General features: G+C 51.8%; 7 protein-coding genes across 7 annotated transcripts; 4 read left to right on the top strand and 3 right to left on the bottom strand.

Moving 5' to 3' along the window:
- Positions 1 to 74: 74 nt before the first annotated feature.
- K460DRAFT_357151 (P-loop containing nucleoside triphosphate hydrolase protein) lies at positions 75 to 5,024 on the top strand (the record flags this gene model as incomplete). The annotated part of the gene is made up of 4 exons (XM_040932011.1): positions 75 to 3,519; positions 3,955 to 4,596; positions 4,697 to 4,933; positions 4,996 to 5,024. The coding sequence occupies 4 exons, from the start codon at positions 75 to 77 to the stop codon at positions 5,022 to 5,024; spliced, it is 4,353 nt and encodes a 1,450-aa protein (XP_040785986.1).
- A 545-nt stretch (positions 5,025 to 5,569) lies between these two features.
- Positions 5,570 to 6,127, bottom strand: K460DRAFT_407775 (uncharacterized protein; the record flags this gene model as incomplete). Its single annotated transcript, XM_040937109.1, has 1 exon — positions 5,570 to 6,127. The coding sequence occupies one exon, from the start codon at positions 6,125 to 6,127 to the stop codon at positions 5,570 to 5,572; it is 558 nt and encodes a 185-aa protein (XP_040785985.1).
- A 1,114-nt stretch (positions 6,128 to 7,241) lies between these two features.
- Positions 7,242 to 7,897, top strand: K460DRAFT_289357 (HIT-like protein; the record flags this gene model as incomplete). The annotated part of the gene is made up of 2 exons (XM_040929116.1): positions 7,242 to 7,295; positions 7,358 to 7,897. The coding sequence occupies 2 exons, from the start codon at positions 7,242 to 7,244 to the stop codon at positions 7,895 to 7,897; spliced, it is 594 nt and encodes a 197-aa protein (XP_040785984.1).
- Positions 7,898 to 8,802: 905 nt separating this feature from the next.
- Positions 8,803 to 9,900, top strand: K460DRAFT_378575 (uncharacterized protein; the record flags this gene model as incomplete). The annotated part of the gene is made up of 2 exons (XM_040935089.1): positions 8,803 to 9,187; positions 9,233 to 9,900. The coding sequence occupies 2 exons, from the start codon at positions 8,803 to 8,805 to the stop codon at positions 9,898 to 9,900; spliced, it is 1,053 nt and encodes a 350-aa protein (XP_040785983.1).
- Positions 9,901 to 10,002: 102 nt separating this feature from the next.
- K460DRAFT_145097 (uncharacterized protein) lies at positions 10,003 to 10,843 on the bottom strand. The gene has a single exon (XM_040926769.1). It carries the CDS (start codon positions 10,588 to 10,590, stop codon positions 10,105 to 10,107), a length of 486 nt encoding a protein of 161 aa, XP_040785982.1. The 5' UTR covers positions 10,591 to 10,843; the 3' UTR covers positions 10,003 to 10,104.
- A 253-nt stretch (positions 10,844 to 11,096) lies between these two features.
- Positions 11,097 to 12,232, top strand: K460DRAFT_418481 (uncharacterized protein; the record flags this gene model as incomplete). The annotated part of the gene is made up of 2 exons (XM_040937952.1): positions 11,097 to 11,529; positions 11,580 to 12,232. The coding sequence occupies 2 exons, from the start codon at positions 11,097 to 11,099 to the stop codon at positions 12,230 to 12,232; spliced, it is 1,086 nt and encodes a 361-aa protein (XP_040785981.1).
- A 105-nt stretch (positions 12,233 to 12,337) lies between these two features.
- K460DRAFT_368315 (thymidylate synthase-like protein) lies at positions 12,338 to 13,628 on the bottom strand. The gene has a single exon (XM_040933750.1). It carries the CDS (start codon positions 13,580 to 13,582, stop codon positions 12,527 to 12,529), a length of 1,056 nt encoding a protein of 351 aa, XP_040785980.1. The 5' UTR covers positions 13,583 to 13,628; the 3' UTR covers positions 12,338 to 12,526.
- Between the last annotated feature and the right edge of the window lie 132 nt (positions 13,629 to 13,760).

The raw sequence follows: 13,760 nt of genomic DNA, 5'->3' as shown, positions 1-13,760 counted from the left end.
ATCGATTTCCGCTCTCCCTCGAACAAAGTTCTGTTCCGCCATTGCACTTGCGCGAACAACATCATGAACAAACGATGCCCCGTCTGAAGGCCGCCTCAGTCTCAGATCAAGTCATACGAAAGCGGAAACGAACGATTCGCAACGAAGATGCGGTTCCAGAAACAACACCGGTTCCTGAAGGCGTTCAGGCAGGCGAAGAGTTGAACGAAACCACACAAGAGACCACGACAACGACAACGACCGTACCTACAAAGACGGTTGATGGAGGAAAGAAGCCTCGAAGAATAGCAAAGGCAAAGAATGGCACCGGAAAGCCACCTTTGGCCCGTCACGGATCCTCCACGCTCGTCGAGACGGCGATACCATGGCCGGAGCACTTCACGAAGCTTGCTCAGGTACATCGCGCATTGAACCTCGTATACACATTCTGCTGCACGCGCAAGAACCTCGCAACTACCCTCGAAACCCTCCGAACCACGGTCGAAGGACACATAAAGCGCGAGCTGGTGATCGAGGATGTAGCGCAAATCACGGCATTGATTCCGAAAGCAATCAACTTCGCATACGTAGACGAGGCAATGCTACAGATCAACCTGATGGGTTCGGAAGACAATCTGCAGGGACGACGAGCTCAGGACTATGTCATCTTAATGCCCGAGCCGGATAAGGGCGAGCACAAGGAGGTGCTGCTGTTTGAGTTCATTGATGGCGATCTGAAGCGCCAGGTTCAGCACAAGAAGACCGGCGAGCCGACAAAGGCAACGACGACTCTGCGCAATGAGGACCTGAAGATGCCCGTCTTCAGTCAGAAGCAGATGATGAACCTGATCGAGAAAAGGAATGTGAAATTCACGTCGGCGGTCAATGCGTTCCTCAATCAGTGCGCAGATGAGGGTGCGGATGCAGTTGAGAAGATCAACGAGATTTCTGTATCTTTTGTTCCCCTGCCGACTGGGAGTAGAGATTCAACGCCAGGTTTGGAAAAATCGCGAATACCAGCCACGATACCGACTGAGCGAAAGTCCATCCCTGAGATCCTGAACGAGATCAAAACGCTCGAGTGGTATACTGGGCAGATTGTTCCGGATGGCCATCGTGTATTCGACCCACAGGAACCCATCTATGGCGACCTGAATTTCGTCATGTCTCAGAACCTGGTGAACGCGCTCTACAACACGAGGAACATTGAACAGCTCTACGCACATCAAGCTGAAGCTATAAACAACCTGTACGATGGGCATAATGTTATTGTATCTACCTCGACTAGCTCCGGCAAGTCATTGATCTATCAGATACCTGTATTACACCAGCTCGAGCAAGAACCTAATACTCGAGCGATGTACATCTTCCCTACGAAAGCATTGGCTCAGGATCAAAGGAAGAGTATGAAGGCGCTTTTGCGATTCATGCCTGGCTTCGAAGACGTTCTTGTAGAAACATTTGATGGCGATACGCCAATGAGTGACCGGAACTACATCCGCGATGAAGCCCGCATCGTCTTCACCAACCCGGACATGCTGCACATTACAATATTACCCCAAGAGGACGCATGGCGGTCATTTCTTCAAAATCTCCGCTTCGTTGTGGTAGATGAGCTACACGTATACAACGGTCTTTTCGGAGCGCACATGGCCTTCATTATGAGGCGTTTACGGAGGGTATGCGCTGCGGTGGGAAACCGCCATGTCAAGTTCATCTCTTGCTCGGCTACAGTCGCCAATCCTGAGCAACATATGAAGACCATCTTCGGTGTTGAAGAGGTCAAATTGACCGACTTCGATGGCTCGCCTTCAGGCCGGAAGGAGTTTCTGTGCTGGAACACACCGTTCAAGGACCCTGGAGACCCTACGTCTGGGCGCGGAGATTGTATGGCAGAAACTGCCAAGTTGTTCTGCCAGCTAATGCTTAGGGGTGTAAGAGCAATCGCCTTTTGTCGAGTTAGGAAGCAGTGTGAAGCGTTGCTAGCTGCTGTTAGGACAGAGTTAACGAACCTCGAGAGAACGGAAGTCATAGCCCGGGTTATGTCATATCGGGGTGGGTATACGCCGCAGGACAGACGAGAGATCGAGCGAGAGATGTTCGATGGTAAGCTCTGCGGTATCGTGGCTACAAGTGCCCTAGAACTCGGCGTTGATATCGGATCCTTGGATGCCGTGGTCACAGTCGGCTTCCCTTACACAATCGCCAATCTTCGTCAGCAGAGCGGCAGAGCTGGGCGGAGAAACAAGGACTCTCTGTCCGTACTGGTTGGTGACTGTTTTCCCACCGACCAGTACTACATGTCAAACCCCGACGAAATCTTCACCAAGCCAAACTGCGCATTGCAGGTCGATCTAGAGAATATGCTGGTCCTTGAAGGCCACGTACAATGCGCAGCCCATGAGTTGCCCATCAATATCGAAACAGACCAGGCATACTTTGGCCCTCTCCTTCCTAAAATCGCGCGAGAGCGCATGCGCAGAGATAAGGAGGGTTTCTACTACTGTAACGAGCGGTTTCTGCCTCAGCCATCGCGCTCTGTCGCCATTCGAGATACAGAAGAAGACCATTTCGCCATCATCGACATCACTAATGGTAAGAATATGGTGCTAGAAGAACTAGAGGCAAGCCGCGCGTTCTTCACGTTGTATGACGGCGGTATATTCCTGCATCAGGGCAATACGTACCTCGTCAAGGAATTCAGCCAAGAGCGCATGCTCGCCAAAGTCGAATACGTTAAAGTAGACTGGACGACGCAACAGCGGGATTATACAGACATCGACCCAGTGGAGACGGAGGCCATACGTCGTATCCCGGGCTCTAGGTCAAAGGCTTTCTACGGGCCCATCAAGATCCAGCAAATCGTCTACGGGTTTTTCAAAATCGACAAGAAGAGACGCATTCTAGATGCTGTACAAGTGGACAACCCGCCCATCATACTGTTCAGTAAAGGCATGTGGCTTGACGTGCCTAAATCCGCCATGGACATATTGAAAAGCAGGAGACTAAACATCGCAGCGGGCATCCACGCAGCCGAGCACGCCGTCCTCTCGCTCATGCCCAACTTCGTCATCAGCATGCCTGGTGACGTGCGCACAGAGTGCAAAGTCCCTGAGAAAGAGTTTGCCCGGAAGGAATCTCAACGCAAGCGCCCTGCACGACTGACTTTTTACGACGCAAAGGGGGGCGCGGGCGGCTCGGGGATCAGCACCAAGGCCTTCGAATTCATCGACACGTTGCTCGCACAGGCGTGTCAGCGACTGCAGACGTGCCATTGTCTCGAGGGATGTCTGGAGTGCTGCAATGACGATGCGTGTAAACAGGCGAATCAGGTCATGTCCAAGGCTGGGGCTATGGTCATCATCATGTGTCTGCTCGGCAAGGAGAAGGAGATTGACATTGACGCCCTGCCGTGGGGAGAGGAGGATAGCGTGCAAGCTGGTATTGAAACTGTTGTGGAGGCGTCGGAGGTGCGGCTGGCTGGTGGAGGGATTGCTGGGGGGTTGGACGAACAGATGGTTCGGGCGAAGATGGTGGATGGTGTGTGGATCAAGGAGGAGGAGGCGGACGATGATCATTTTGCGAGGAGTATACATATGTATCGTGGGGAACGGACGTTTATTGGGGTACATAAATAGGAAGGTTGAGTAGCTAAGCGGACTTGTTATGTACTTCAAGTGTATTTGCCCTACTATCATAACTTATCCTAGCCTCAGTTGCGAGCTATGCTGGATTTCAGTGTGCATGAGGTGGTTCTAACCATTTGCTTGAAAGAAGCTGCTTGACGCGTATTTACACCTCCAAGACTCGTTCGTGTAGGATGAAGCGATGAAGTCGTGATAACGGCAAAACAATTGTCCATCCGGCGCTGAATTATCCTATGAGCTCCCAATCATCGGTTCAAACTCCGTCGCGCCATGTTGCGAGGGTGGAAGTCGTGTAGACGCCGGGCCCAAAGCTAGTCGATAGGTGCAGACTCACCGCTGGTTACCAGAGCGACCGCGGCGCCCACCCTAGGCGGGCAGTATTTGCGCTCGACGCACGTCGTGGCCCCCGCTCAAAAACCCCAGAAACAGCCCCTTCAGACGACCGACCGACCCTCACAGTGCATACACAACTTTCTTGGAAGCTTCAGTATATACGTTGTTGTAAACATCTTCTTTCTAAACACCGAACACAATGGTAAGCAAGACCCCTTTCCTTTAACGCGCAATCACATGGGCCCACTCTGCGCATCTCGTTGGTTGGCTAGTCGAGCCCGCCTCAACCAAAGTCGTTGCAGCAGCGACGACAGGGCGACACGAGCAGCCATCCCTTGCTTTGAGCGTGTACTACACGGATTCCAAACAAGCACTTGTCTGCATTCTACTTTAAACGGCTTCTTCTTCATCTTCTACCAAGCCCGCCTTGCTACAACGACGCAGCTCGCGAAGAAAAGAACAGCAATGGATAACAACCACCAGGCCTCCACCAACTACCGCGAAGCATTCCAGCTCTTCGACAAGCGCGGCAACGGCCGTGTAGATCGCGGCGCGCTGGGCGACTTGTTGCGCGCATGCGGGCAGAACCCTACACTCGCTGAGATTACGGATTTGGAGCGCGGTGTGGGAACAGACTGTACGTTGTCTCTCCTCTCATTTCCCCTCCAACACCTTCCCCACTCCTCGAAGTACAAGTAGACCAAGCAAGTAGCAGCTAACAAAGACCCTCTCAACAGTCGACTTTGAAACCTTCTCCAAGATCCTCAACCGCCCCGGCGGCTTCCGCGAACCCTTCGACATTGAAGAATACATACGCGGCTTCCAGGTGTTCGACAAGGACCGCTCCGGGTTTGTCGGAAAGGGCCAGATCAAGTACATCTTGACGAATTTGGGGGAGAAGATGAGCGAGGAGGAGGTGGATGAGCTGTTCAAGAGCACGATTGATGCTAGCAATAATGAGGTTGACTACAGGGGTACGTTCTTTTTACTCTCCCCTCCTCTTATGTGAGAGACAGTTTGCTAACAATGTGTGCAGAGTTCGTGAAGACGATTGCAGAGAACTAGACTCGCTTTTATTTCTTCTGGCTGCTCTATATATATCTCTCTCTTCGTGTTTATTACGCGGCATGTATGAAACGGATCACGGTTGTGCATGCGGATACCGGCGTTGAATTTTGGTCCTTTTGGTGGGCGTTGTCATCACAACAAGACAACACAAGGTGGGGAGTTGGTCATGTCACTCAGTCTATCTAGCTAGCTAGTAGCAGGGTCGGTCGAGCTTGTTTATATAAACAGGGAAAAATCAACTCTGTTTTTGGATCCATAAGGGACGCTTTGTCTAGAAACATGTAGGCTATCTTCGTAGCATGAGAAGCCTTGCGCGTTCGCCAGTGGGGGGTATCTTGTGTAAAAAATGTAGTGCTGCTCGCTCGCTGCGCATGCGCGCGCGCGCTGTGTCGCATTCTTCCGAACCATAAACCCAATAAAAATCCAAACAACGCCAAAACATTCGTCGTAAAGAGACGTCATGTATGAGATAATCGTTATTTCCCGTCAAGGAAGGTGTTGCATCTGAGATGTAGAAGCTGCATCAGCGGGTGGCGGGGAGCCTACACCTTGACCTCCGTAACACTCATCGTGCCGATGCCACCGCCAGCGGTACCAGCTGAAGCCGCCTTGCCCATGATCATATCCGCCGTCTTGACAAAGCCGCCCGGGAGGAGAAAGACGCAGTCGTCCCGGCGCCCAGTCCGATCCGCCGCAAACTGCTGCCAATCCAGCTGGTACCCCACGACCAAATTGCAGCGCCCACAGCGCTGAACGTAGCGCTTTTCAAAGCCGTCGTCGCTCGTGATAATCTCCGCGTCGCGGTCTTGGTGCGTGGAGAGAAGCAGGCCGTAGTGGTCCATGGGTGAGGGTTGCTGCGCTGCGGCAGAGGGTCTACGCGTGGGCGCTGTGGGAGCGGGGGGCAGCGGCATGATGTGTGCCTTGTCGCGGGCGTGTTGGCGGGTCGGGAGAGAGGGGAGGGGCGTCGTGGTGGCGAGGAGGAGGTGGCTGCATAAGCAGTGGTAGGTGTAGACTGTGTTGGAGGCTTGGAGGGAGATCTTTTCCTCTGGTGTGGGCGAGGGCATGGCGAAGTAGCGGCGTGAGGAGGCGGCGATGTCCATTGCTAGTTGTTTGTGTGTGATATTGGTACTGTTGTGTTGTGTGGTATCGGTACTGCTGTGTGACTTCGAGGCGCTTAAATGTCGAGTGGTATTTGTAGTGTAATAGCAAAGTGATTCAAGAACTAAGACGCGTGATTCTCGTCTTATATCAGCAGATGGTCGAGGGTCGGTGTGGGTTCGGCTTGGGTGCCCTGGAATTTGCTGAAAAAGGTTGCGGATGCAGTCCGGCGACCAAGTCCGACCCTGTCTTATTATACGAAGTACTCGACCGACCGGATTTGGTTCGAAACAATCAAAGCCGGAATGTCTCGACTTCCGCACGCTGAGGCGAGTTAAATAGATGCGTACCGGAGATCAGCGGGCCCAAGACTATCCACGTAGTCGCCTATACGACTGCAGAGAGTGCTGATAGTGAGGCTCCAAGACGTGGTGGAGGGCAACTTGTTTGAAGACGAAACCCAGTAGTCGAGCCAAGCGTGTTTTAGCTCCCTTTTGCGACCCTCTCGGTAATCTCTGGTAGGAGGGAGGCAGACTGAGCTACTAGGCGATAGTCGCCAGAAAGAATTGTTGGATTTGGAGGGTCCACAAGGCGATCCACAAAGCAGGCCACAAACAACGAGTAATGACAAGGTCGGCGGGGCGTCCAAAGGCTCAGTCTTGACCACGACCACGTTGCTCGGACGAAGGCGATTTATAGTGTCCGAGGGGGCTCTCATTCATCATTCATGAGTAAGGGCGAGGGCGCAGGCGCCGTCGTGTCATTGTATGCATGCAACCACGTTGGACATGAACCCCACGATGTCGTCCCCACGAAGCTGAGTGGATTGCATTTGTAAAGGCGAATAGATGGGCAGAAGGCCACCACGCCCGCTGCAACTCGACAAGTGACGGCACCCGCAAGAAGGGCCGAGATCGCTTTGTCCAAGTGAGCTGTAAGTGAGCTGCTAGCGGCATGCATGGAAGTTGTGAAGAAGCGCTTCTTGGTTTCGGAAGCGCGCCGCCCGGAGCCGACCTGGACAAGACAAGTTTCGTGACCAGTCTTGGCGTGTATCTGATCTGATTACCTTTCGGAGACGGCGACATCTGCTGTATCTGGCAGGGAAGAAAGGAGGCCATGCCGCTTACAAAGGATGTCATCAAGTTTGGCACCTTTGTGGTGACGAGCCAGGTGCGTCGAGAGGCTGTTATTGCTTGATGAAGGCATTCGTGAACAGTACTAACAGCAGCTAGGTCTTCCACCTAACGCGTCTGTCCTTCGCCATTGTCAACCTCAAACCCCTCCTGCCAGGCCATGTGCTTGTCTCGCCACGCCGGACTGTGCCGCGTTTCAACGACCTATCTACTGCCGAAGTACAAGACCTGTTTCTGACCGTGCAGCGCGTGTCGCGCATGGTGGAACGCGTCTTCGATGCCTCGTCCCTGAACATTGCGATACAAGATGGTGTAGATGCCGGACAGAGCGTGCCACACGTACATGCCCATATCATTCCGCGCCAGAAGGAGGACCTAGAGGCGCAGGGCGGCACCGACGCTATATACGGCATGATGGAGAGTGAAGACGCAGATCTGAACAAGCAGCTGAGGGAGAAGGAAAGGGCTGCTCAGAGTCATGTTCCCCAGGATGAGAACAAAGGACACTTCCCCGCTGTCGACAATGATAGCCGCAAGCCTAGGAGCGACGAGGAAATGCAAAAGGAAGCCGAGTGGCTGACGAAGGAAATGGCAAAGGATGCAGCAAGTCACGGAGAAGACGGCAGGACATTGTCGTGAGGCCTGTCTTTCAACAGCACGCTTCGTCGTGTCCACCATTACACCACTCCAACAGCAGCTCGTCCGATGACGACAAGTTAAACACTTGAAGTGGTCACTTGTTCGGTTCGCGTATGGACCAGCAGCATCTATTGATGGCGACTTCACTCCTATACATGACCGATCTGGGACTTGAAGGCTGCCCGGGGCATCTAGGCTATAATTCGACCAAGGAGCCCAGATAGCAGGCTGGGTGCTCGGATAACCATTTCAGAGGAATTACACTCGCTTTCAAACAACTCCAACACAAACATGAAATTCCTCTTCATGGAGTAGAGGACTGTTTGCCTCATGTACTTGGTATGGAGGAACCAGCGAACGAATCATAAACTGATAGAAGGAACAATTTTAAACATGTTTGTCACTCTTTCAGATCCTTGCTGTGCCCTCTAGCAGCGCCTCTTTCCACTTGTCCTTCAAACTCATCTCCTTAGGCGCCCGATATCCTCGCCTCGGCACTGCAGCCAACCCTGCCAAAGGTCGCTGCCTAAAGCTGTGCTACCCCACCCAAAGCTAGCCCGAGAGTACTTGACTGTGCTTCCAACCACATCTTGGGCAGAGCTTCTCGGTTGTTCCTCATTGAGCACACTCCGTCCTTCGTCAGCAATTTGACTTCACTTCACCACAAGGCTGAAGGCCAGTTGCTTCGTTTAGTAAATCCTCTTCTTTACACATCCTCATCATACTGTAACTTGCAGCCTCCCCAGTATTGAGGACCTTTGCCAACGCGTAAAACAAGCACACCGCCATTTTTGACAGCTTCAACCTGCAACATGACAACCGAGAACCTGCCCTTGCCTGACTCTGATTCGGAATCAGATCTATCTAGCCTGCCCGACGAGGAAGAAACCTTATACGAGACACAGATGAGGAAACAAGATACTGCCAACCGAGCATCTCTCCCTGATGAACCCTTTAGGTTGCTAGACCTTCCCGCAGAAATACGCCTCTACATCTATCAATTCGTATTACCGCACAATCTGACTATTTTCTTCAAGGCCCGTGGCAAAAACGAACAAGGCTCACGGCAATGGAGCGCCCGTGGATCATCAAGCAGTGGGGATCCCACTCCGTATATAATTGGATGTCAATTCGTACTTCATTATTACAACCCCCGCAAACACCTATCTTGCCGCCCCAGTGGTCAGGGAAGGTGGGTAAGAGTAGATAACAGCGAGGAATGCCGTAAACATCCCTGTGTTGAGACGCAGGTTTTTTTACTCAACAAGTTCACATCGAATGAAACGCGAGGTTAGCCTTACATAATGTTGAAACAGCTTGAGTTAATGTCCCTAGCGGTTCTCTACGGCTCGAATACGTATAGGTTCACCGTTGACAGCGAGGCTCACTTCCCGCTATCTCTTCGGTCACCAGACATCTTTGGACCGTTTGGGGACAACATCCGGCTTCCACTTCTTCGCAATTTGCGCAGCATCCATATCGACGTCACTCTCACTTGCAGCTTTTCGGAAACGGAGGACGGCATCTATACCACTGCCTACAGCCACTGGGTGGGCAAGCGTCAGCGGTCGCGCTTAGAGAATTTTGTCGAACTTCTCAAAGAATACGCTGATGACGAGAACCGAAAGTCGCTACTCCAGGAGCTCAAAGTCGAAATGAAAGCAGGAATGCGCAATAACATCTTGTTGATGTTTTGTCTTGAGAGCTTGATTAGCCTGCGCGGTATCAGAAACGTTGAGATAATTGGGTTACCGAAGTGGTATGCGAAGTCTCTTCAGCTGTGCATTCAAGGGAAGGGAGGAGATGTTCAAGAGGTGGATTGGCCGCTTGTCCAAGTCAAGCGACGTCGGCGATGTCGTGTTTCAGGGATCACTTCAACGAAGAAAGAATGGGTTACTACTCGCAAGTGGTACCAGCCGACGCTGAACTGGAAAGAATATGCGGAGCGCAACGGGATCCCTACTCCAGAGGATGTCGACAACTTATGGGTGGTTGATAAGTAGCGGTGATTTAGTAGGTACAGTGATAATTGTGCTTTGCCTAACACGTAAGGCAGACATATCAAGTTGACATGAATATAGCTCGAAACATTGCCGACTACTAGTTTTCCTGTTCAGAATTCGACTTGACAAGCAACTGTGACCTAATGGGCAAAAACACCAACGTCTAGTCTGAGACTAATATAGAGGGAAATCCGCACCCTACGCCTATAAGGAGAGATGGTTTACTATGACTCGGATGGTGAGGAGTATCACGACACTGGAGGTGTAGAAAAGTGCACGTTTGCTCTTGAGCCTCTCGCTTCTCTCCGGCCTGCCCTTGCTATCAGAAATTGCCAAATCCCCAGCGTCCCGCCCTGGTTTGCCAGCTGCCTTGAGACTTGCGTGCGAGGCGACGGAGGCAATGTACTCACGGCGGTCTAATCCAAGAGGAGACCGTTTGGCAAGAGTCGTGTGAGGGGGGAGGTAATGGTCACATCGCAGACTTGGAATCAGCCCATTTATGATTGGAAAGAGTTCGCCGAGCGCAAGAATATTGCGGTTCCATCGGATGTTGGGAAGTTTGGGGAGGTGAATTAGCGGCACGCTTTCCTTTCTTTGGGCCATCGGCGGATTGGAAAGACTTTGAAAATTCACTGCGATCTGCATCTGGCAGAGATTGCTACAGGAGCGGTCCAATTTGCGGATAACCATAATTAGCTTGAATTTCCTCCAAGATGCAGATCTTCGATCGGTATGCTCTCCTCAAAGATAGGTTCTGGATCTCGAAAATTGTACCCTACAATACCCGCTTTTAGTACCAATTTCATATTGGCATCAATGTACTTTACGAAGAACCTCTCGGAATTAGGATGTCTTTAGATTGCAATGCAATCATAAACATATCCGCACTCAAAGTACTTTCACAGAACCAGCGATAGCTCAACTAGGGCGTAGGCGCTTTGAAAATCCTCTCTAGATTGCACTTTTCTCCCTCTCTCTTATGGTACAGCATATAGCCTTCACCTAGCCTGCCTAATAATTGATAACACTCTCATCTTCACTTTCACTATACTCACCATCACTATCACTATCACCGTCAACCTCGCTCCTGGCGCACTTAAAATCTACCGGTTGCCTCGATTCTATCAACACACCGTTCACCCGACATTTACTCACACCCACATACACCTTGAGCAGGTCAAGATTGTACCACCAACATGATCACCGACGATACCAGTTCAGCGCGCTCGGCGACCAATCTCACCAGTGGGCTTGGTCGGGCGAGTGAGACCGAGGACAGCTCCCACTTTGCGAGAGAGTTGATCAGCTCCAGTCAGACTGTCCAGCTGATGATGCCCAATGCTACGAACAAAGTCGACTTTGCTTCGGTGCCCTATGACGCCTTTCCGTTCGAAAAGCTTCCCGCGGAGTTGAGGCACGACATCATCAAATACGTGCTCCCTCAGAACCTCAGCTTTAGGTTCAAAGCGTGTCGTACGAAGCGGAAGCAGAACGGAGAACGAAAGTGGAACGTGGAAGCTCGAAGAATGGGCAGTAGTGGTAACTTTGCAACCTCACGTAAAATGCGTGCTCACTTAAGGATGTACGTGAGCTTGATCCGTGTAAAGGCTATGTCACAAGAAGCTAGAGGTAAGTCTATTCCGCGTTAGATCTTTACTACGACTCACACTGCTACATAGCCATCTTCTTCGACCGTAACGAGATTTCCCTATACATTGACGGTCACAAGCGTGGTTCTTCCGTTCCAATGGGCCCCTTTGGACTATACCACAGCCAGGCACTGCTCCGTGATATGAGGAACATCCGACTAGTGCTAAATATCAACGAGTCAACAGATCAAGCTTGGGGTCCATTCCGGGGGCGCTTACAGCAGATTGTGAGAGAACTGAGGAGGCATAGCGAGGAACCGACGGAGAAGTCGAGGCTTAAGAACTTGACTTTGGGCATCGCGCGATATGGGCAAGACTATGTCTACGATGATGCGCAGCAAGAGCTAGGTTATGGAGATATTATCGAGCGCGTGGAGAACTGCATGTTTATCTTCGAGGCCCTCACTGAGCTACGACATAACGGAACCGTCAAGAAGGTTAAGGTTACTGGGGTTCCGCTCTGGTTCGCTAAGTGTCTCAAAGCCTCGATCACTGGCAGGGGAGGCGACGTCTTTCAGACAACTCGGCACATCCGGTACGTTAAGCGTTGGTATACTTGTCTCGTGAGGAGGTCGCTCTTGACAGACTTCTACGATGAACCGATCTACGACTGGAAGGAGTTCGCCGAGCGCAATGGGATCGCTGTTCCGGCGGATATTGGGCGGTTTTGGGGTATGAATTAATGGGATGCTCTCGCCTTGGGCGTCAATAGACGGAAGAGCTAGGAGGATGAACAGTTCACAGTACCGGCTGCAGGAACTAGGTTTGAGAGGACACATGCAACTTAGGGGCGGGTCGGAATCGTGAGAGCTTTTTAGGAAGCCTTTTCGCCGTTGAAGATTTATAACGACCGGCATATGGCAATCCGCTCAATGTACACGTTGAACGCTCCTCGTTCGGACTGTCATGTACCTAACCATGGCCATGCCAATTCATGATACACATATACAAAAACTCTTCTCCAACACTTCTCGTGATCATACACTCATCTTCATGGCAATACTCGCATGCGGTTTATAGCCCACGACTTCGAAATCTTCCGCCTTCCATCCATCTATACTCCCTCCAATCTCCCTATTGATCTTCAACGACGGGAAATCCCTCGGCTCCCTTTCCAATTGCACTTTCAGCGCATCCACATGGTCCAGATAAACATGTGCATCCCCCATTGTATGCGTAAAAGTCCCTGGCGTCAAATCGCACACATGTGCTAGCATGTGCGTCAATAGCGCATACGACGCGATATTAAACGGCACACCAAGCCCCATATCGCACGACCGCTGATACAACAGTGAATGTAGCACTCCCCTCGGTTTCTCTGTGGCGCCCTGCTCCTGCCGTGGAAAGCTAACATAGAACTGGGCAAACATATGGCACGGCGGAAGCGCCATCTTCTTCAAGTCCGCAGGGTTCCACGCACTCAATATAATGCGTCGATCATACGGTTTATTCTTCAGCTTTTCGATGATCTCTGCTAATTGATCGACACCCTGGCCTGTGTAATCTGCCTCGTGCCCTTTGTATTCTGCGCCAAAATGCCGCCATTGGAAACCATATACTGGGCCCAGTTCGCCCTCCTCATAGTGTCCTAGGCCTACGCTGTCTAGGTACTCGCGCGACCCGTTGCCGTCCCAGATCTTTATCCCTGCATCTGAGAGCGATTTCGAGTGTGTGGAGCCTGCGATGAACCAGAGTAGCTCGCCAATTACGGCGCGCAGGAATACACGTTTAGTTGTGAGGAGGGGAAGGATGAGCTCGGGTGGTTGTGAGGCTTCGGACGAAGGTTGCGAGAGGTTGAATTTCATTTGTGCGGGGAAGGGGATGGCGTATGTGCCGGTCCCAGTGCGGTCGGGTCGATGCTCGCCATTTTGGAGGATATCTCTGATTAAGTTGAGGTATTGGTGCTCTTCGTGCGCGGGGTTGCTCTTGGACATCGTCTTGGTGGGTGGGGTGGTGGTGCCGTTTGTTGTTTCTTTGGCGGCCTCAGTATTGCTTGAGGGTGTGATCACGGGGTCGACAGCGGCGGGAGACATAATGACAGACGAAAAGAGGACGTCTTGTGTAGTGGAAACGTGCTGCTTGAAGTATGTTGTTAATAGCGGCAAAACGCGTCAGGGTCTCGGAAAGCGCGACTGCGCGACCGGTCGGTGCGGCTTCCCGTATCGAACTACTCTAACCATGTTTACGCTCACCGATACACCACGCCGAATC

Source organism: Cucurbitaria berberidis (assembly GCF_010015615.1).
Source record: "Cucurbitaria berberidis CBS 394.84 unplaced genomic scaffold K460scaffold_4, whole genome shotgun sequence".
NCBI lineage: Eukaryota > Fungi > Ascomycota > Dothideomycetes > Pleosporales > Cucurbitariaceae > Cucurbitaria > Cucurbitaria berberidis.
This window is presented reverse-complemented; position numbering and strand designations above follow the sequence as displayed.

Excerpts from the sequence above, each read along its gene's own strand:
- K460DRAFT_145097 (XM_040926769.1), bottom strand. The coding sequence starts at position 10,590 with ATGGTTATCCGCAAATTGGACCGCTCCTGTAGCAATCTCTGCCAGATG.
- K460DRAFT_368315 (XM_040933750.1), bottom strand. The coding sequence starts at position 13,582 with ATGTCTCCCGCCGCTGTCGACCCCGTGATCACACCCTCAAGCAATACT.